This window comes from Boleophthalmus pectinirostris, unplaced genomic scaffold (genome assembly GCF_026225935.1).
Source record: "Boleophthalmus pectinirostris isolate CB_2022bp ecotype Guang Dong unplaced genomic scaffold, ASM2622593v1 HiC_scaffold_10, whole genome shotgun sequence".
NCBI lineage: Eukaryota > Metazoa > Chordata > Actinopteri > Gobiiformes > Gobiidae > Boleophthalmus > Boleophthalmus pectinirostris.
In genome coordinates this window covers 2639436-2661033 of record NW_026570971.1, presented here as the reverse complement: position 1 = coordinate 2661033, position 21598 = coordinate 2639436, and the positions used below count along the sequence as shown (strand labels likewise).

The 21598-nt window shown below is 42.6% G+C and overlaps 1 protein-coding gene across 1 annotated transcript; it reads left to right on the top strand.

Annotated features, from left to right (window-relative positions):
- Positions 1-7906: 7906 nt before the first annotated feature.
- id3 (inhibitor of DNA binding 3) lies at positions 7907-16816 on the top strand. The gene is made up of 3 exons (XM_020937880.2): positions 7907-8228; positions 10371-10444; positions 14665-16816. The coding sequence occupies exons 1-2, from the start codon at positions 7962-7964 to the stop codon at positions 10425-10427; spliced, it is 324 nt and encodes a 107-aa protein (XP_020793539.1). The 5' UTR covers positions 7907-7961; the 3' UTR covers positions 10428-10444; positions 14665-16816.
- The last annotated feature ends 4782 nt before the right edge of the window (positions 16817-21598 follow it).

Sequence of the window (21598 nt, the reverse complement as noted above, 5' to 3'; positions counted from 1 at the left end):
CACATAAGAAGTTTTGTCTGATAAAAGAAAATAAAAAGTCCAGATTTACTGAACCAAATTAAAAATATTATTGATAGAAGAAGAAGAAACACGTCCACACAGCAGGATTTAGTCCTGTTAAATCCTGGTTTAGACCTGCTTTAGTCCTTGTTTAGACCTGGTTTTAGTCCTGGTTTAGTCCTGGGTTTAGTCCTGGTTTTAGTCCTGGTTTAGTCCTTGTTTAGACCAGGTTTTAGTCCTTGTTTAGACCTTGTTTAGTCCTTGTTTAGTCCTGGTTTAGTCCTGGTTTAGACTTGATTTAGTTTGGGTTTAGTCCTTGTTTAGACCTGGTTTAGACCTGGTTTAGACCTGGTTTAGACCTGGTTTAGACCTGGTTTAGACCTGGTTTAGACCTGGTTTAGACCTTGTTTAGACCTGGTTTAGTCCTTGTTTAGACCTGGTTTAGACCTAGTTTTAGAGTCCTGGTTTAGTCCTTGTTTAGACCTGGTTTAGTCCTTGTTTAGACCTGGTTTAGACCTGGTTTAGACCTGGTTTAGACCTGGTTTAGACCTGGTTTAGTCCTGGTTTAGTCCTGGTTTAGTGTCTTGCAATGAGTGGAATTACCGTGAAAAAAAAAAAAAAAAGGGATATAGCCCCAAATGTGAAAACAGGAAAATACCGTCGTGTAATCCATTTATTCCAACAAAGTAACTCACTGAAACACTCATAATTTGTACTCTGATTACATGTAATCTGTTACTCCCCGACACTGTGAGCTCCTGACGTTTCACCGTCGAATCAAACCTTCACTTAAACTCAGACTCATCAGATCCACATCAGCCACTTTAAAACTTTGGCTCGGGTTTCTTATTTTCAAACTCTGTAATGAAAAGAGTAAAGTAAAATCTAAAAGTTCTCTTAAAAACTGGTGAGTGATAGAAGAAAGTCGGGGCTCAGTTTAGCACTTTCTTTGAACTATTAGTGAAACTGTGTAGAAGTGTGTGACCATTTCCTTGTGGTTTTCTGCAGAAAGTTTCAACTGAGTTTCAGTTGTTTTTTTTTGTTTTTTTTGCTCCATCTCACAGTTGCACAGACTGATTGTGAAGATAATGTGACATACAGATAAACTACACAGCACAGAACAGTAAAGATACAAGGTGATCAAAAGTACTTCAAAGAAACAAAAGCATTTAAAGACAATTTTTATGTTTTTTTAATTCTGATTTGGTTTGGTGGGACAGAAACTTTGCTAAATATTTATTGCAGTTTTAATCAGTAAAGTGTCAGAAAAAAATTGAGAAGAAAAGTAGTAAGTACAGGAAGTAGTGTCGTAGTTCTGGCCTCGAGATCTTTTTTTGCAGTCTTAGTCTCATCTCGGACTCGACCGTGTTTGGACTCGGTCTTGTCTCGGTTTTGAAGGCGCTTGGACTCGGTCTTATTTCGAACTTGACCAGATTTGGACTCAGTCTTGTGTCAGTCTTGTCTTGGTCTTGTCTCGGTCTTGAAAGCGCTTAGACTCGGTCTTGTCTCTCTCATAAAGGCACTTGGACTTGGTATTGTCTCGGACTTGACCAGATTTGGACTCGGTCTTGTCTCGGTCTTGTCTCGGTCTTGTCTTGGTCTTAAAGGCGCCTGGACTCGGTCTTGTCTTGGTCTTGTCTCGGTCTTGAAGATGTTTGGACTTGGGTCTTGTCTCGATCTTGTCTCGGTCTTGTCTTGGTCTTGTCTCAGTCTTGAAGGCGTTTGGACTCGGTCTTGTATTGGTCTTGGAGGTGCTTGGACTCAGTCTTGTCTCTGTATTGTCTCAGTCTTGTCTCAGTCTTGAAGGTGCTTGGACTCGGTCTTGTATTGGTCTTGAAGGCACTTGGACTTGGTCTTGTCTCGGTCTTGTCTCAGTCTTGAAGGTGTTTGGACTTGATCTTGTCTCGGTCTTGTCTCGGTCTTGAAGACGTTTGGACTCGGGTCTTGTCTCAGTCTTGAAGGTGCTTGGACTCGGTCTTGTCTCGGTCTTGTCTCAGTCTTGAAGGTGTTTGGACTTGGTCTTGTCTCGGTCTTGTCTCGGTCTTGAAGACGTTTGGACTCGGGTCTTGTCTCAGTCTTGAAGGTGTTTGGACTTGATCTTGTCTCGGTCTTGAAGGTGCTTGGACTCGGTCTTGTCTCGGTCTTGTCTCGGTCTTGTCTCAGTCTTGAAGGTGTTTGGACTTGATCTTGTCTCGGTCTTGTCTCGGTCTTGTCTCGGTCTTGTCTCGGTCTTGTCTCGGTCTTGTCTCGGTCTTGTCTCGGTCTTGTCTTGGTCTTGTCTCGGTCTTGTCTCGGTCTTGTCTCGGTCTTGTCTCGGTCTTGTCTTGGTCTTAAAGGCACTTGGACTTGGTCTTGTCTTGACCTTGATGGTTCTTGGTCTTGTCTCGGACTTGACCAGATTTGGACTCAGTCTTGTCTCAGTCTTGTCTCAGTCTTGAAGGCGCTTAGTCTTGGTCTTGTCTCGGTCTTGAAAGCCCTTGGACTCGGTCTTGTCTCGGTCTCAAGGTCGACGAGAGATAAAATGGAGATATATTTACAAAAACACTGATATAAATGTACCAAAATAACTGTAAAACACAAATAAATGTAGAAAATGACAAAGACGATCTCGATTTAGTCTCAATGGATTCTCTCGGTCTCTGGCTTTAAAAGTCTCGGTCTTGTCTCGGTCTCGACCCTCAGAGGTCTTGGTCTTGTCCTGGTCTCGGGACCCTTTGGTCTCAGACTGATCTTGATCTTGGTCTCGATTAAGTGCAGACTTGACTAAAACACGGGGAAGTAGCAGTGAGATTTAAAACAGAATCTCTCTTCTCTTCTACAGAACATCAACTCACAAAACTCTAATCTAAATAAATCTAAAATCTAAAATTCATGCACCAGAGAGGCATTTTTTGACACTTTAAACCTTCATTTAACAGAGTAAAGTTGTTGTGATTCATTTGCATTGTTCCAATCATCACTATTGGCCCTTGTTTACATGATTTTCTGCAAAATAACAGCTGGAAATATCTGAATTAACATCTGCTCCCCACGTTTAACAAGGAAGTTTTTTTTTAAACATAATTGTATTCATATATTTAACTGTGTTTTGTCATACGCACGTTGAGTACAGTAACTGTAATAATCCTAGTTTATTTTGAACAAGCGGCTCAACCTGCAGTGGAACTTTTACGGAAAATTACTGGGAAATACACAGAAGAAAAAGACGTGTCAGCAGTGTTGGGGAGTAACAGATTACATGTAATCAGAGTACAAATGATGAGTAACTGTATTCAGTTACAGTTACTGTTTCAGTGAGTGGTAATTGGATTACAGTTACTTTGTTGAAGTAAATGGATTACATGGCGGGATTTTCCTGTTTTCACATTTTGTGCTAAATCTCTTTTTTTTGTTGTTGTTGTTGTTTTTTTGTTGACCTGGTTTAGTCCTGGTTTTAGTCCTAGTTTAGTCCTGCTTTAGACTTGCTTTAGTCCTGGTTTAGACCTGGTTAATCCTGGTTTAGCCCAAAATGTGAAAACAGGAAAATACTGGCATGTAATCCATTTATTTCAACAAAGTAACTGTAATCTAATTACCACTCACTGAAACAGTAACTGTAACAGAATACAGTTACTCATAATTTGTACTCTGATTACGTAACTCCAGTACATGTAATCTGTTACTCCCCAACACTGTTCGTTCACTCGACGTTCGGCAGGTACTTTTTTATTTAACCAATCGCTGCTGTTAAGTGTTATGAGATCTGCGTCTTTACTCCAATGTGCGATGTTTAGACCAGAGGTGCTCAATACGTTGATCTCGATCTACCAGTCGATCGCCAAGGTCGTGTGGGTACATCGCCGTGTCTCGTCTCGGACTCGCGTTTGGACTCGGTCTTGTCTCTGACTCGAGGTCTGACACTCAACAAGTGTGATCATATTTGATTCCGGCCGCTGCTGTTGGTAATAAACTTGTAGCGGGTGCAGGAGCGTGTGGGGCGTCTCAGTGCAGCCTGTGCGCTCATTTGAAACCCGCGGAGACTCTACGGCGCATCACAAACACACACGCTCCCTATGCACGGCTCGTCTGCGACAGCGTGTGCCCTCGTGTACCAGCGTGCATCACAGGGCAGGTTCAACTTCCTAAACATCCTACCTGTCCACCTGCCTCACGTCAGCACGCCGCCCCTCGCCTTTTCACGCTCTCGCTCCTTCCTGCGTACAGCCAACACAAGCCCCTCCCACAGTGCGGCTGATTAGAAGAACAAGACCAAACGTGAAGCAAAAACCAGTCTAAATTTGTGTTCCAGTGTTGGCACAAAGCAGGTCTACAGCATAGAGCGGATCTACAGAACAGACCTACTGCCACATTTGGCTGAAGTTTGTCTAACAAAAGTGACAAATGCATCTGTGTTTGTCACGATGTGCGTTTGGTTTGGTAAACGTGCAGAGGCTGGTAAATATCACTGCAAAACCAGAAAAGAATGTAACTCCAGTTTGGAACTTTAAAAAACAGGTTTAAAAATCTTCCTTCACTTTTTTTACAGTTTTGTGTAAAGTGCCAGAGGAAGTTCTCTTAAAGAAGAGGTTCTCAAACTGTGGGGGAGGGTCCAAAAAAGGGGCACAGAGTGTTTCAGTGCAGTTTGTTTGGCTTTGTATTAGGTAGATCATTTTGACTTGGTCATTTTGTAAGTAGCTCACATGATGAAAAAGTGTGAGCACCTCTGGTTTATAGTGGTGTGTGGCGTGAGCATGACCGAGGCTCGCGCTTCTTGAATGGACCGGCAGAGCGTACGAGTGTCTATGTTTTACTGTATGTGAAATGAACGCTCGGAAGGCGACCGAAGTGAGTCAGGAAGCAACTGCCCTGTTATTTAGTGCATCACGGCAAATAAAGCCACAATTCTTGAACAACGAACTGGCACGTTGATTGAGCCCACGCGCTCACGGTGAGGCTCCGAACAGGGAGTTAAACCCTGAGCAACGAGTGGCGTTTTGTTACAGACGATTAAGAATGTGAACATGCACGTTGAGTGAATTTTGGAATGAATGAGCTCTAGAGTTTGCATTTTTATCAAGGCTCCTTAGTTTGTTTACTATATGATTGTTCTAAAATCTAAAATCAATCGGTGGATGGCGGGCGAGTGCGGTTTGGAAAATTGGTCAAAACTTTGGGTGCAAATGGACGGCGGGCGGATGATGAGTTTTGTGTCGCGGTTGCGGATGAAAAAATAGCCCATCCGTGCATCTCTGGTCGTGACGTATGTAATGCTCCAAATCCCGTAGGAAGAAGAACAATAACATTTTAACCCTTGATAAAATTCACCAAACATTCTCTTTGTTCCGGCTTTAAATCCTCGATCTCGGGAATCGTCGCCAACACAGAATGTCTGTCTTCATCTACATCCATCTCGACGCTTTGTTTACTGTTGTGCTGTTCCACAAAAGACACAGACAAACGCCACCAGTTTGATGTCATGATTTCACAGCTCACAGCTGATTGGTTGGTGCGCCGTCTACAACTTCCGAGGTTCTTGCAAACCGTCTAGTGCAGGGGTGTCCAAACTTTTTTCATCAAGGGCCACATATCTAAACACAGACGAAGCAGAGGGCCGATCGAGGGCCGTAGACTGATACTCAGTACAGGGAATAATTGAAATATGTGCATGTTTAACACGTTAGAATGAGGCATCAGTCTTTATTCATGCTAAGATCCTTAAAACCAAACACCTAATATGAAATATTGGCTTTATCAAGGTAGATTTTTTTAAAAAACTTGCAGTAAAAAATAATTTTTCAATTGATGCAATGTAATTTGGGCCAATTCACCTGGAAGTCTGAGGGCCAAGAAAAATTTGTCTGAGGGCCGCATTTGGCCCCCGGGCCATAGTTTGGACATGCCTGGTCTAGTGTATTCTGATTCCTGACCTAGTCGCTGGAGAGAAATGAAGTTGAGCGGAGGCACTAGGTGGCGCCAGACTGAGTACGAGTCCAGTTCTTCACTCACTGATTCTGCAGAAACACAAAGGCCAATGAAAAGACCTTTGAGAACAAAGAGTTCTCAAATAAAAAAAATAAAAATAATCGCTAATTTCAGTCCTGGATGAAACTGAACTGGCCAAAGGAGAAAATGGACACACACACACACACACACACACACACACACAGATGTTTGTGCAAAACCTTTTCTGCAGCTTTCAGTTTAAAAGTGAAAAGTCTCACTAAAGACACTTCATCTTCTTAAAAATGAAATGTTGAAATGTAAAAAGTAAAAGTCAGATTCCTGCATGTGCAAGCAGCAGTAGCACACACACACACACGTACAGACACACACACACACACATGTACAGACACACACAGACACACACACACACAGACAGAGACACACAGACGTATGGACGTGTGCAGCTCACAGAAGTAAACCTCGTGTTATTGCAGATGTGTTTGATGCTTTGGGGTAAACACGCTGGTTACTGTGTTTTCTATTTGTCACTATGGAACATCTCCGTCCCACTTTTGAACTTGGCAGCCTCGTTTCTTCCTTATTTATTTGTCTTTTTAAACCATCTGTGAAATCCTGACGATCAGAATGTAATGACATCACATGATGACTTTGTGGAAAGTTACATGGACTAAAGTAAAAGTTGATTTGTCAGAGAGAGAGAGAGAGAGAGTGACCCTGCCAGAGCCGAGGCGTCCTTCCTCCGCCTGTCCCCGCTCCGCTCCAGCTGCAGACGGCCCACAGCAGCCCCCCGTGACGGACAGCTCCTCTCTCCAATCCCGTGGCGGAGCGTCGGGCGCGCGGGGAGGGCGGGCCGTGTGCCAGAGGAGGGAGTGCGCGGTGAATGGATGACGTTGGGAGGCTGGCGCCGGCATGTCTGGGACTGGCGCCTTAGATCAACACAGCTGTGCGGGGATAGGACACGCAGCTGGCCCGGGCCTGCATTCCTCCACAAACACGAGTGTGAGAAACGGCCAAAATAAGAGCGAAGAGGAGCACAACGGGAAAAGCGCTTTCAACTGCACTTAAACTCTACTTTCTCTGCGCGCTCTCTGGAGACGAGCGGCCCCGGCGTGCGCGCTGCGTGCCGCGCGGTGCTTGGGTGCGCGCGCTTCTAATTAGATCCGTGCATGTTTACGCACAGAGCTCCTGATCACTCACGTCTTATCTAGAGAAAACAGCGCGGTCATATAGAGCGCACCGACCCTTCACCCACATGTACATCTTTACTTTATCACTGTGCTCGATAGCGCTTCGCCATGTCCCAGTTTTCCCACGAGAACGCGCGCATTTACGCATTCACTGAACTCATCCAGACGCCCTCAGCCACGGCCGTAACACCTGCACCAACAGGGCACGTCCTGGAGAGGAATTATCCAGCACATTACGCACAACGTTTCAGTTCTTATCGCGTATCAGCGTCAACACGAGCTTTGCGCAAAACCTCACGCGGCGTTTTCTCTCCTGAACGCGAAGTAAATCAACATTATAAAACGTTCATGGATAATTAAGTCACGTGATGATCTAATTTTAAGATTTCCGTTTGTCTTAACTCTTAAAAAACGCCACAACAAAGCCTCCCCCCCTCCCCACAACACTCCCATTAGTTTAATCATAATAACAACGCGCTCTAATTTGGAAAACGCGCCCCTCCCGCGATTATTTATGACATTATCTTTGACTCTGTGTCCATAACGCGGCTCGTTCCATGTGAGTGTACTTTCTCCGTTCCTTTTAGCGACGACCACCTCAAACAAACAGCCCTGACAACCGCTCCGGGGCGTCCCACTCCGGCTGTTCCTCATTCTTTCCGTGGCCCCTCGCAGCCAATGGGCGCGGGGCTGCTGCGCGCTCGGCCCAATCGCGTCGCGGTGCGAGGGGAGCGGGGCGTGTCCGCGGGCGCAGCGTATAAAAGGAGCCCTACTGTACCCGCTGGTGACAGTACCGCTGCGTGTGGACCCTAGGACGTGCCCGAGCGAGCCATGAAAGCCGTGAGCCCCGTGCGCGCCGTGAGGAGCGGCTACAAGGCGGTGTGCTGCGTGTCCGAGCAGAGCCTGGCGATCAACCGGAGCGAGCCCGGGAGCGCGCTCTGCGACATGAACGACTGTTACTCCAGACTCAAGGCGCTGGTGCCGAGTATCCCGAGGAACAAGTCGGTGAGCCAGGTGGAGATCCTGCAGCACGTCATAGACTACATCTTCGACCTCCAGATCGTGCTCGAGGCGGAGGACAAGCTGCTCACGCTGCAGGTACGTACGCCCCCTGCGCGCTCCGACCACGAACTGCTCACAATACTCGGTCTGTTCCATCACAGGAGCGAGATTACCAAAAAAAAAAGAACAGGCTGTCTGCATATTTTCATCATTTTGTCGATAGCATTTCTGAAACTAGACACTTATTTGAGTAAATATCAGTCAAAATTCCAAATTACGCACGGGAAAAGCACAAACAGTGAGCTTCTCTGAACAATGTTAGTGTCGTTTTGAGCTCATGTTCTGTCTTCAGTGTGGAATCGTAATTGGTATCGAGTATCGAGTCTCAAAAGTTGATATCGAAATCGAATGTTTGACGATAATTTGACGTGTCAAGATGAATCGACGCAAATAACGAGTTTGATTTGATTTTGTTGCTTACGTTACGTGCAAAAAGTTGTTGTTTTTCTTATGTTTTAAGTGTAGACAGATGATCTCAGTAACAGCACTGAAACTAGACACTTATTTGAGCACGTCAGTCAAAACTCCAGATTACGCACGGGAAAAGCACAAAATTTGAGATTTTCTGAACAATTTTAGTGTCGTTTTGAGCTCGTGTTCTGTCTTCAGTGTGGAATCGTAACCAGGTATCGAGTATCGAGTCTCAAAAGTTGATATCGTGACAACAAAACAACATCTAGGTCACTTAAAATGACTTTAATGTCAGATATTCTTAATTTTTTGAGTCGATTCAGCTTGACAAGTCAAATTATCGAGTTTGGTTTGGTTTTGTTGCTTATTTTACGTGCAGAAAGTTGTTGTTTTTCTTATTTTTAAGTGTAGACAGATGTGGTTTCATATTTTAAGGCAGATAATTTTGCTTAACTGACTCAAATCGTGATAAAACTTGCTTAGATTTTGGTTTCTGCAGTGAATCTGAAACACTACTAATAGTTATATGAATACAATTTTAGTGTCGTTTTGAGCTCATGTTCTGTCTTCAATGTGGAATCGTAATCGGTATCGAGTATCGAGTCTCAAAAGTTGGTATCGTGACAAAAAAACAATATCTAGGCAACTTAAAATGACTTAAATTAAGAATATTTGACGTTATTTGAGTCGATTCAGCTTGACAAGTCAAAATATCGAGTTTGATTTTTAATTTTACGTGCAAAAAGTTGTTTTTTTTGTTATTTTAAGTCTAGACAGATGTGTTTTCATATTTTAAGGCAGATAATTTTGCTTAACTGACTCAAATCGTGATAAAACTTGGCTAGATTTTGGTTTCTGCAGTGAATCTGAAACACTACTAATAGTTTTACGAGTACTAATTCAGTATAGGATGAAAAGCACACAATCTGAGCTTTCCCGAACAGTTTTAGTGTCATTTTGAGCTACGGTCAGATCTCATGTTCTGTCTTCACTGTGGAATCGTAATTTGTATCGAGTATCGAGTCTCAAAAGTTAGTATCGTGACCAAAAAAACAATGTCTAGGCAACTTAAAATTACTTTAACGTCAAATATTCTTTACTTTTTTAGTTGATTCAGCTTGACAAGTCAAATTATCGAGTTTGGTTTGATTTTTTTTCTTATTTTAGGTGTAAAAAGTTGTTGTTCTTGTTATTTTTAAGTGTAGCCAAGTGTGTTTTCATATTTTAAGACAGATAATTTTACTTAACTTACTCAAATCTTGCCTAGATTTAGTTTTTTGAACAATCTGAGCTTTCCTGAACAATTTTAGTGTCATTTTGAGCTACTGTAACATCTCATGTTCTGTCTTCAGTGTGGAATCATAATTGGTATTGAGTATCGACTCTTAAAAGTTGGTATCGTGACAACAAAATGATATCTAGGCAACTTAAAATGACTTAAATTGAGAATATTTGATGTTATTTGAGTCAATTCAGCTTGACGAGTCAAATTATCGAGTTTGATTTGATTTAGTTTCTAATTTTAGGTGTAAAAAGTTGTTGTTTTTCTTATTTTTAAGCATAGTTTTCATATTTTAAGGCAGATAATTTTACTTAACTTACTCAAATCGTGATAAAACTTGCCTAGATTTTGGTTTTTGCAGTGAATCTGAAGCACTACTAATACTTTTACGAGTACTAATTCAGTATAGGATGGTACACACACACACACACACACACACACACACACACACAGTGTTTGATTACATTTGTTTTGTTCTTTTCCAGGCGTCGGATCTAACGCACAACTTCTCCACAGACGACAAAAAACACTTGTGCCATTAGACCAGCACATCGTCACGGTGAGTCCAACACGATTTCGTACTAGAGCCCGACCGATATATCGGTTGGTTGATATTATCGGCCGATATGTTTGCTGATATGTGCCGATATTTCACGTGGTTATAAAACTTAGACTCTCGACATTATGTTCATTTAATCCAATTTACAGACAGATAAATGTCCAAATATGTGGCTCCGCGTCAGTATTTATCTGCGGAGTCATTTGTCTGTGTGTGTTCGTACTGTCCCTGAACACACCACAGAGTCATGTGTGTTTGTTTACACCCACAGACACAGATCCAAACACTGAGATTATTTTCTTTTTACAGACAATCGGTTTGAGTCTGGATTAAAAGGACATTTATTAGTGCAGACTTGTGATCTGAGAGGAGCCTGTGTGAGGCTGAGTGTTGGAAATATGTCAATTTTGAAGATAGTTTTGGTTATTTCTGATTGGTTAGTGATTAGCTGCTGTTTCTCTCACACATAAACAGTCTGTTTTCTATTGGTCTAGTGTAAAGTGACTGTATTGATCGTATATTTGTTACTGGACCTGCATTGATCTGTAAATGAGCTGTGAACAGAGGTGTGAATGATCGACATTTACATATATAATTAATTACGCAGCATTTACGGCTAAAGACTATAATAGCGGTAGTTTCTTTACTCTCTAGTAGTGATGAGTCGGTCGCGAACGAAGCGGCTCTTAGATCCGGCTCTTTGAAGCCAACGACGGGAGCCTGATCCTTATTGGGAGCCGTGTTTTCTCTTTCTCTCACTTTGTTTCTCTTCACGTCGCGTTCAGACTCGTGGGAGTTTGACAGCGGCTCAAAACGAAACTTTCATAAATCTGTGTGTGCGTAGGATAAAACAAAAACGTACATGTTTGTCTGTAGTTCAGCATAAAATAAATAAACCAGGACTAATCTTGGGCTCGAGAGACGAGAGAGATCGAGACCGAGTCCCGACACTCAGTCCTGGTTCAGTTCTGGTTTAGTCCTGTTTTACACATGGTTTAGATCTGTTTTAGTCCTGGTTTAGTCCTTTTTCAGTCCTGGTTCAGTTCTGGTTTAGTCCTATGACATATGATATAAAGAGGCAGAATAACTATAAATGTTGCCTAAATAAACCCAGTTTCAAATCCACTAGAACCAAACCTAAGTTTTTTAATCAATTCAAGATTTACAGTGAATTTTTACATCATTAAATATATCGGCAGCTCCAACTCCCATTTTATCGGTTTCATATCGGTCCACAACAAAATCCATATCGGTCGGGCTCTACTTCATACTTCATACTTGACACTTGGTAGTACTCAGTGTTGGGGAGTAACAGATTACATGTACCGGAGTTACGTAATCAGAGTACAAATTATGAGTAACTGTATTCAGTTACAGTTACTGTTTTAATCAGAGGTAATTGGATTACAGTTACTTTGTTGAAGTAAATGAATTACACGGCGGGATTTTCCTGTTTTTACATTTTGGGCTATATCCCCTTTTTTTTTTTTTCCAGTAATTCCACTGATTGCCAGACACTAAACCAGGTCTAAACCAGGACTAAACCAGGACTAAACCAGGTCTAAACCAGGAACCAGGTAAACCAGGTCTAAACCAGGTCTAAACCAGGACTAAAACCAGGTCTAAAACCAGTTCTAAACTAGGTCTAAACCAGGTCTAAACCAGGTATAAACCAAGTCTAAACCAGGTCTAAACCAGGACTAAAACCAGTTCTAAACCAGGTCTAAACCAGGTCTAAACCAGGACTAAAACCAGGTCTAAACCAGGATTAAAACCAGGTCGAAACCAAGACTAAAACCAGGTCTAAACCAGGACTAAATCCTAAAAAGTCTGGACTTTTTATTTTCTTTTATCAGACAAAACATCTTATGTGAAGATTTCCTCGTCTTTGTTTCTCTACAGCAAATCAAGTAATCCAAAGTAATCAGATTACATTACTCACTTTAAGTCATTTAATGGATTCTGTTACAAACTACATTTTGTTGTGTGTAATCTGTAATCTGTAGGGGATTACATTTGAAAAGTCACCTTCCCGACACTCGGTAGTAGTTTATTTGTGGTAGTTTTTGTGTAGTGTGTGTGGGTCTCTGGTCTGTCCCTGCCTCGTGAGCTATCTCCTCAGGGTTAATCAAAGTTCCATGCCTGGCGCCAGTCTGTCTGCTGCCTCTGCCTCTGCCTCTGCTGCTGCTGCTGCTGCGTGGGGCCGGGGAGGGACGAGGAGGGACGAGGGGAGAACAGGGAGGACGGGGGAGGGACGGGGAGGGCAGCGCTTTTCACTCCACTTTCTCTCTTTCCCTTGGTTTGACTTGGCTTTGTTACTAGAATCAGGACTAAAACCAGGACTAAAACCAGGACTAAAACCAGGTGTAAACCAGGCCTAAAACCAGGTCTAAACCAGGCCTAAAACCAGGACTAAACCAGGCCTAAAACCAGGACTAAACCAGGTGTAAACCAGGCCTAAATCCAGGTCTAAACCAGGCCTAAAACCAGGACTAAACCAGGTGTAAACCAGGCCTAAATCCAGGTCTAAACCAGGCCTAAAACCAGGTCTAAACCAGGCTAAACCAGGACTAAACCAGGCCTAAAACCAGGACTAAACCAGGCCTAAACCAGGCCTAAAACCAGGTCTAAACCAGGTCTAAAACTGGTCTAAACCAGGTCTAAAACTGGGTCTAAACCAGGTCTAAAACCGGGTCTAAACTGGGACTGAACCAGGAGGACTGAACCAGGACTAAACCAGGACTAAACTGGGTTAAAACTGGGTCTAAACTGGGACTAAACTAGGACTAAACCAGGACTAAAACCAGGACTAAAACCAGGTCTAAACCAGGACTAAACCAGGGCTATACTAGGACTATACTAGGACTAAACCAAGACTAAAACCAGGACTAAAACCAGGACTAAACCAGGACTAAACAGTTTCTCTCTTTCCCTCGGTTTGACTTGGCTTTGTTACTAGAATCTTATCTCGCCGCTGAATCGGGACCAGGCAGAGTTGGTAAAGCTGCCAAAAACTGAAGAGTCGGAGCCGGAGTAACGCCACTTTAAAGTAATAATTACTTTAAAGTAATAATACTCGAGTAGTAGGTAAAAAGTGCTCCTAGAAAACTTCAAAATACAAAAACGGCTTCAGATTTTCTTCAATAATTCACTTTATTTGGAGATATTTTCAATCCTGAAGCCTTCACTCGCTCTATTTCTGCCTTTATTTGGTTAAAAATGTGTCCAAAAATCACTCAACTACTGAAATATTTGTTGGATTTCTGGATCATGTTTGTCCGTTTCTGTTTTTTTCTCTTTTTGTCTTGTTTTTTTGTCTTTGTGAGTGAATTCTAATGATGGATAAGTACGTTTACGGCTCTTTTTGTGCATCTTTTTCTCTTCTCTTGTGATTTCTCTTGACTTTTTTGGGCTAAACCAGGTCTAAACCAGGTCTAAACCAGAACTAAACCAGGACCTAAACCAAAACCTAAACCAGGACCTAAACCAGGACTAAACCAGGACTAAACCAGGTCTAAACCAGGTCTAAACCAGGTCTAAACCAGGACAAAACCAGGACCCAAACCAGAACCTTAACCAGGTCTAAACCAGGTCTAAACCAGGTCAAAACCGGGTCTAAACTAGAACTATACCAGGACTAAACCAGGTCTTAACCAGGACTAAACCAGGACTAAACCAGGTCTAAACCAGAACTAAACAATACGACACTAACAGTAGTGTGAACATTGATCTCATACAAAAATCATTTTTCTATCAATAATATTTTTAATCTGGTTAAGGAAAGACTTTTTATTTTCTTTTAGCAGGTAAAACATCTTTGTCTTTGCTTCTCTGCAGTAAAACAAAAGTCTGTTCACGGAGACTTGGGCTCAACAGACAAGAATTTTCAGGATGTGGTTGGTTCATTCATGTAGTTTTAAGAAGCATGACAATATCAAGTAATCCAAAGTATTCAGATTACATTACTCACTTTAAGTAATTTCATTTGAATCTGTAATCTGTAGGGGAATATATTTTAAAAGTCACCTTGCTCGTGCTGGTTTGTGAGTTAAAACGACAGATTCATAAAGTTTTGGAAACTCTCTGGCCTCCTCTCGCTTGCATCTTTCCTTTTTTTCCCGTCTTTCATTCATCGGTTTTCTCGCTCGGTCGCGCAAGTGCTGAAACGTTGACTTAAATCGTGTTTAATTCTGAATTCTGTTTCTGTTTCTCGACGGCAGGTGCAGCAGGGAACACATGGCTCCACTTCGCTCCGGGCCAAAGGGCGGAGGGTGCAAAGGTATTCGGATAAGGAGACGAGCGAGGGAAGAAGGAGAAGAAGAAGAAGGAGGAGGAGGAGAGAAGGAAACGAGGACACAGGAGCCAGAGGGGGAGTGGTGGACCCTCTCGCCGTGATCACACAGACTTGGATTTTTTGGGGGGTTTTTTTTGTTTTGTTTTTTGTTTTTGGACAATGAGTCTTTGCCAAAGCACAGGCGGGATCGGAGAGGTCGCTGTACTGACCTGCACCTACATTCCAGATTTCGTGGACTCCTCACCAACCTCACCCCCCAAGCTCTTGTTAATCTTTTATAGAATGAACGTTTCGCCAAAGTGTTTGCGATCCGTCTCTGGCGTCGGATCACCGCAATCCAGTTTGTAAATTACCTATAGCTGTTCAAACATCTTGATTTTTTTTAAAATTTGGTTTGAAATCTAACGTAAAGTGCATATGACAGGTTAGACAAGACGTTTCACCAAGTTTACATCATTAAAAGTTAAGATTTTTTAATTTACGTCAAGTTTAAATTGACATTTGGCTTTTTTCCTGCACTTTTCTTACAAATCTTCTTCCACAGCTAAAGCGATAATCAATAATCAAATCAGAATTACAATAAAAAACGTAAAAATCCGTCATATGCATTTATGTTTTTTAACAATGTGAACTTTTTTCTCTGACGGTTCATTTTCTAGTAACAAATTTGGTTTAAATCTGATGTTTTGTAAAGATGTCTCGTACGCGGAGGCTGTCCGATGCTTGAGAGGAGGCTGAACTGCTTTGGCGAAACGTCCCGTCCCGTTTCTGATTAAATTCTGAAACGTCCGGACAGTTATTGGACTGTTTGTGATCACGTACTGAAACGTCTGAACTGTTTATGATCAAATACGGAAATATCTGAACTGTTTCTGATCACATCCCGAAACGTCTGGACTGTTTGTAATCAAATACTGAAACGTCTAAACTGTTTGTGATCAAATACGGAAACATCTGGACTGTTTCTGATCACATACTGAAACGTCTGGACTGTTTCTGATCACATACTGAAACATCTAGACTGTTTCTGATCATATACTGAAACATCTGGACTGTTTTGGACTGTCTGTGATCAAATACTGAAACGTCTGAACTGTTTGTGATCAAATGCGGAAACCTCTAGACTGTTTCTGATCACATACTGAAACATCTAGACTTTGTGATCACATACTGAAACGTCTGGACTGTTTTTGGACTGTTTCTGATCACATACTGAAACATCTGGACTGTTTTGGACTGTTTCTGATCACATACTGAAACGTCTGGACTGTTTTGGACTGTTTCTGATCACATACTGAAACGTCTGGACTGTTTTTGGACTGTTTCTGATCACATACTGAAACATCTGGACTGTTTTTGGACTGTTTCTGATCGCATACTGAAACATCTAGACTTTGTGATCACATACTGAAACATCTGGACTGTTTTTGGACTGTTTCTGATCACATACTGAAACGTCTGGACTGTTTTGGACTGGTTCTGATTAAATATGGAAACATCTGGACTTTCTGATCACATACTGAAACGTCGGAACCGTTTCTGACCACATACTGAAACGTCCGTCCGGATATTTTTTGCAATGGCGAATCCCAACTCGACTCTCGGATTAACTGTGACGTTTGTGGGGAGTGACGCTTTCCACAAACTCTGCTCTGGGTTTTATAAACTCGCATTTTAATCATGTTTATGTTTTTATGCCGAGCCGGGCTGGAACGTTTCAGCTCCCCGGCCACTGTTGCTCGTCTGTACAGGCTGTCACCTTTTTTTTTTTTTTTTTTTTTTTTCATGTAATAAAAATTTGTGATTATTGAGAAACTTTCGGATAATTTTTTGTGTTCAAATTGTTCAGAAATATTGAAAACCAAGCGGAAAAATTGAGCAGAAGTGGGTCGTACTTAACGTTTACCCGATTAAATTTACTTTTTTAAATAAATTGTATGTTTCACCAGCGTAATTTTACTCCAGCGTTTCAGTTCTACTTTTACTCAAGTACCCAAATACTTTTAAACTTCTACTTGAGCAGTATTATTTGTATTCTATTACTGATGTCATGGAATAAACGACACTTTTAAAGAGCGGATGTGTGAACGTTTTGTCACCGATGGTTTCGCCGCTTCTCTGAATTCCTCCCTGAAATGAAATCAGCAGAATTCAGAAGATTCAGCAGGATTTAAGAATTTGAGAAATGAGTCAGAGGTTTTTACTCCGGTCTGTTCAGGTTGGACTTTCCCCCCCAGAACTGAACCAGGTCTGAACTAGGTCTGAATCAGGACTAAATCAGAACTAAAACAGGACTAAACCAGTTCTAAACCAGGTCTAAACCAGGACTGAACCAGGACTGAACCTGAATGGAACAAGGACTAAATCAGGTCTCAACAAGGTCTAAACCAGGTCTGAATCAGGTCTAAACCAGGTCTCAGCCAAGTCTAAACAAGGACTAAAACAGGACTGAACCAGGACCGAACTTGGACGGAACCAGGTCCAAACCAGGACTAAACCAGTTCTAAACCAGGTCCAAACCAGGACTAAACCAGGACTAAACCAGGTCTAAAACAGGTCTAAACTAGGACTGAATGAGGTCTAAACTAGGTCTGAATCCGGTCTCAACCAGGTCTCAACCAAGTCTAAACCAGGTCTAAACCAGGACTAAACCAGGTCTAAACCAGGTCTAATCCAGGACTAAACCAGGACTAAACCAGGACTAAACCAGGACTAAACCAGGTCTAAACCAGGTCTAAACCGGGCCTAAAACATCAAAACCTTTTGTCTTTTTAGACTCACTCTGTTGGAAAAGTAACTATTAAGTACTTTTACTCTTTACTTTACTTTTTACTCTTGACCTACTCCACTTTTTACTTACTTTTACTCGAGTAAAAGTCGAGTACTGTTACTTTGATACAAATAGTAAAACTCTGCTGCAAAAAAAAGCTTGAAAAACAGTTTGTATTTTCTCATTATTTAGATTTTTAAGTAGAATATTTGAGTAAATATTCGCCGCAGTTTAACAAAGACGTAACTTCGAGACACAATGACACAATTCAGACGTTTGTTTGTTTTTTTTCTTCAAACTCGATGTGTCTAAATGTGTCTCCGCTGGTGTTGTGCGTTTTTAGAGATTCCACTTTGCAGCGGCGCGGGGCAGAGGACAGGAAGTCAGCGCTCGACGCTTGAGGTTGGAAATCAGACAAAGGGAGTTTCCTGTGAGCGATGCACTTTTTCCATCCTCCAAAAGTCTCGTCTTCATCACCACACGACGAATAAAAACACGACTGAACCAGGACTGAACCAGGACTGAACCAGGTCTAAACCAGGTCTAAACCAGGTCTAAACCAGGACTAAACCAGGTCTAAACCAGGTCTAAACCAGGACTAAACCAGGACTAAACCAGGACTGAACCAGGTCTAAACCAGGACTGAACCAGGTCTAAACCAGGACTAAACCAGGACTGAACCAGGACTGAACCAGGACTAAACCAGGTCTAAACCAGGTCTAAACCAGGACTGAACCAGGACTAAACCAGGTCTAAACCAGGTCTAAACCAGGACTACACCAGGACTAAACCAGGTCTAAACCAGGTCTAAACCAGGACTGAACCAGGACTAAACCAGGTCTAAACCAGGTCTAAACCAGGACTGAACCAGGTCTAAACCAGGTCTAAACCAGGTCTAAACCAGGACTAAACCAGGACTAAACCAGGTCTAAACCAGGACTGAACCAGGACTGAACCAGGACTAAACCAGGACTGAACCAGGTCTAAACCAGGTCTAAACCAGGACTAAACCAGGACTGAACCAGGACTGAACCAGGACTAAACCAGGACTGAAACCAGGACTGAACCAGGTCTAAACCAGGTCTAAACCAGGTCTAAACCAGGACTGAACCAGGACTGAACCAGGTCTAAACCAGGTCTAAACCAGGACTGAACCAGGACTGAACCAGGACTGAACCAGGACTAAACCAGGACTGAACCAGGACTGAACCAGGTCTAAACCAGGTCTAAACCAGGTCTAAACCAGGACTGAACCAGGACTGAACCAGGTCTAAACCAGGTCTAAACCAGGACTAAACCAGGACTGAACCAGGACTGAACCAGGTCTAAACCAGGTCTAAACCAGGACTGAACCAGGTCTAAACCAGGACTGAACCAGGACTAAACCAGGCCTAAACCAGGTCTAAACCAGGTCTAAACCGGGTCTAAACCAGGTCTAAACCAGGACTGAACTAGGACTAAACCAGGACTGAACCAGGTCTAAACCAGGTCTAAACCAGGACTGAACCAGGACTGAACCAGGTCTAAACCAGGTCTAAACCAGGACTAAACCAGGTCTAAACCAGGTCTAAACCAGGACTAAACCAGGTCTAAACCAGGTCTAAACCAGGACTGAACCAGGACTAAACAGGTCTAAAACCAGGTCTAAACCAGGACTAAACCAGGTCTAAACCAGGTCTAAACCAGGACTAAACCAGGACTAACCAGGTCTAAACCTAAACAGGTCTAAACCAGGACTGAACCAGGACTAAACCAGGTCTAAACCAAAACCAGGTCTAACCAGGACTAAACCAGGTCTAAACCAGGTCTAAACCAGGACTAACCAGGACTAACCAGGTCTAAACAGGTTCTAAACCAGGACTGAACCAGGACTAAACCAGGTCTAAACCAGGTCTAAACCAGGACTGAACCAGGAAACCCAGGTCTAAACCAGGTCTAAACCAGGACTAAACCAGGACTAAACCAGGTCTAAACCAGGACTGAACCAGGACTGAACCAGGACTAAACCAGGACTGAAACAGTCTAAACCAGGTCTAAACCAGGACTGAACCAGGACTGAACCAGGACTGAACCAGGACTAAACCAGGACTGAACCAGGACTGAACCAGGTCTAAACCAGGTCTAAACCAGGTCTAAACCAGGACTGAACCAGGACTGAACCAGGTCTAAACCAGGTCTAAACCAGGACTGAACCAGGACTGAACCAGGACTGAACCAGGACTAAACAGGACTAAACCAGGACTGAACCAGGTCTAAACCAGGTCTAAACCAGGTCTAAACCAGGACTGAACCAGGTCTAAAACCAAACCAGGACTGAACCAGGTCTAAACCAGGTCTAAACCAGGAAACCAGGTCTAAACCAGGACTGAACCAGGACTAAACCAGGCCTAAACCAGGTCTAAACCAGGTCTAAACCGGGTCTAAACCAGTCTAAACAGGACTGAACTAGACAAACCAGGACTGAACCAGGTAAACCAGGTCTAAACCAGGACTGAACCAGGTCTAAACAGGTCTAAACCGGGTCTAAACCAGGTCTAAACCAGGACTGAACCAGGACTAAACCAGGACTGAACCAGGTCTAAACCAGTTCTAAACCAGGACTGAACCAGGACTAAACCAGGTCTAAACCAGGACTAAACCAGGACTAAACCAGGACTGAACCAGGTCTAAACCAGGTCTAAACCAGGTCTAAACCAGGACTGAACCAGGACTGAACCAGGTCTAAACCAGGTCTAAACCAGGACTGAACCAGGACTAAACCAGGACTGAACCAGGTCTAAACCAGGTCTAAACCAGGTCTAAACCAGGTCTAAACCAGGACTGAACCAGGACTAAACCAGGTCTAAACCAGGTCTAAACCAGGACTAAACCAGGACTGAACCAGGTCTAAACCAGGTCTAATCCAGGTCTAAACCAGGCCTAAACCAGGACTAAACCAGGACTGAACCAGAACTAAACCAGGTCTAAACCAGGTCTAAACCAGGACTGAACCAGGACTGAACCAGGTCTAAACCAGGTCTAAACCAGGTCTAAACCAGGACTAAACCAGTACTAAACCAGGTCAAAACCAGGACTAAACCAGGACTGAACCAGGACTAAACCAGGACTGAACCAGGTCTAAACCAGGTGTAAACCAGGCGGACAGGTGACCGTTGGAAGAGTCAAACATTTGAGAGTCGACCTTTGAGTTTCAAAGGTCAAAACTCTTCAAGGAATAAACTCAATTCTCAAAACTGATTCAAAATATTTTTAATTTCAAATACAGTTTCATTGACAAATACAGTGTCAAAGTTAATTCAAGCTAAACCAGGTCTAAACCAGAACTAAACCAGGTCTAAACCAGGTCTAAACCAGGTCTGAACCATTTTCCATCCTCCATGAGACGTTCTTCATCGCCGTTGTCACACTCATAATAAAAACACGACGCCTCATTGTGAAACGTCTGAGCGCCGACAGGTGAACGCCACAAGAGTCCAACGGTTGAGAGTCGAACGGTTGAGAGTCGAACGGTTGAGAGTCGAACGGTTGAGAGTCGTCACGAAAATAAAAGGTCAAAAAGTCTTTAAGGAATCAACTCGATTATTTATTTCAGAGAATAGAATGTGATTTCCAACATTTAAAGACTCCTTCCATGATTTTGTGATAAGTTTGTGATATTTTCTTATCACAAACCGACCTGGAGTTGTGTTTTCTTGTTGGAAATGTGGACAGATGAATAATAAATGAAATAAAACACAACTCCACGTCGCTTTTTAACCATTTTTTTAAACTCTCTGTTGACTGAAGTTGGCAAAATATGAATAAAATGGCAGATTTTGCCATTTGCCAAGATAAATCAGGTCTAAACCAGGACTGAACCAAGTCTAAACCAGGTCTAAACCAGGTCTAAACCAGGACCAAACAAGTTCTAAACCAGGATGAAACTAGGACTAAACCAGGATTAAAACATGATGAAAATATGACTAAACCAGGATTAAACCAGGTCTAAACCAGGACTAAATCAGTACTGGCCCAGGTCTAAACCAGGACTGAACCAGGATGAAAATATGACTAAATCAGGCCTAAACCGAGTCTGAATCGGGACTAAACC

Bases quoted from the DNA above. Each gene is read 5' to 3' on its own strand.
- id3 (XM_020937880.2), top strand. From the start codon at position 7,962: ATGAAAGCCGTGAGCCCCGTGCGCGCCGTGAGGAGCGGCTACAAGGCG. The intron at 8,229-10,370 runs GTACGTACGCCC...GTTCTTTTCCAG, and splicing joins ACAAGCTGCTCACGCTGCAG to GCGTCGGATCTAACGCACAA.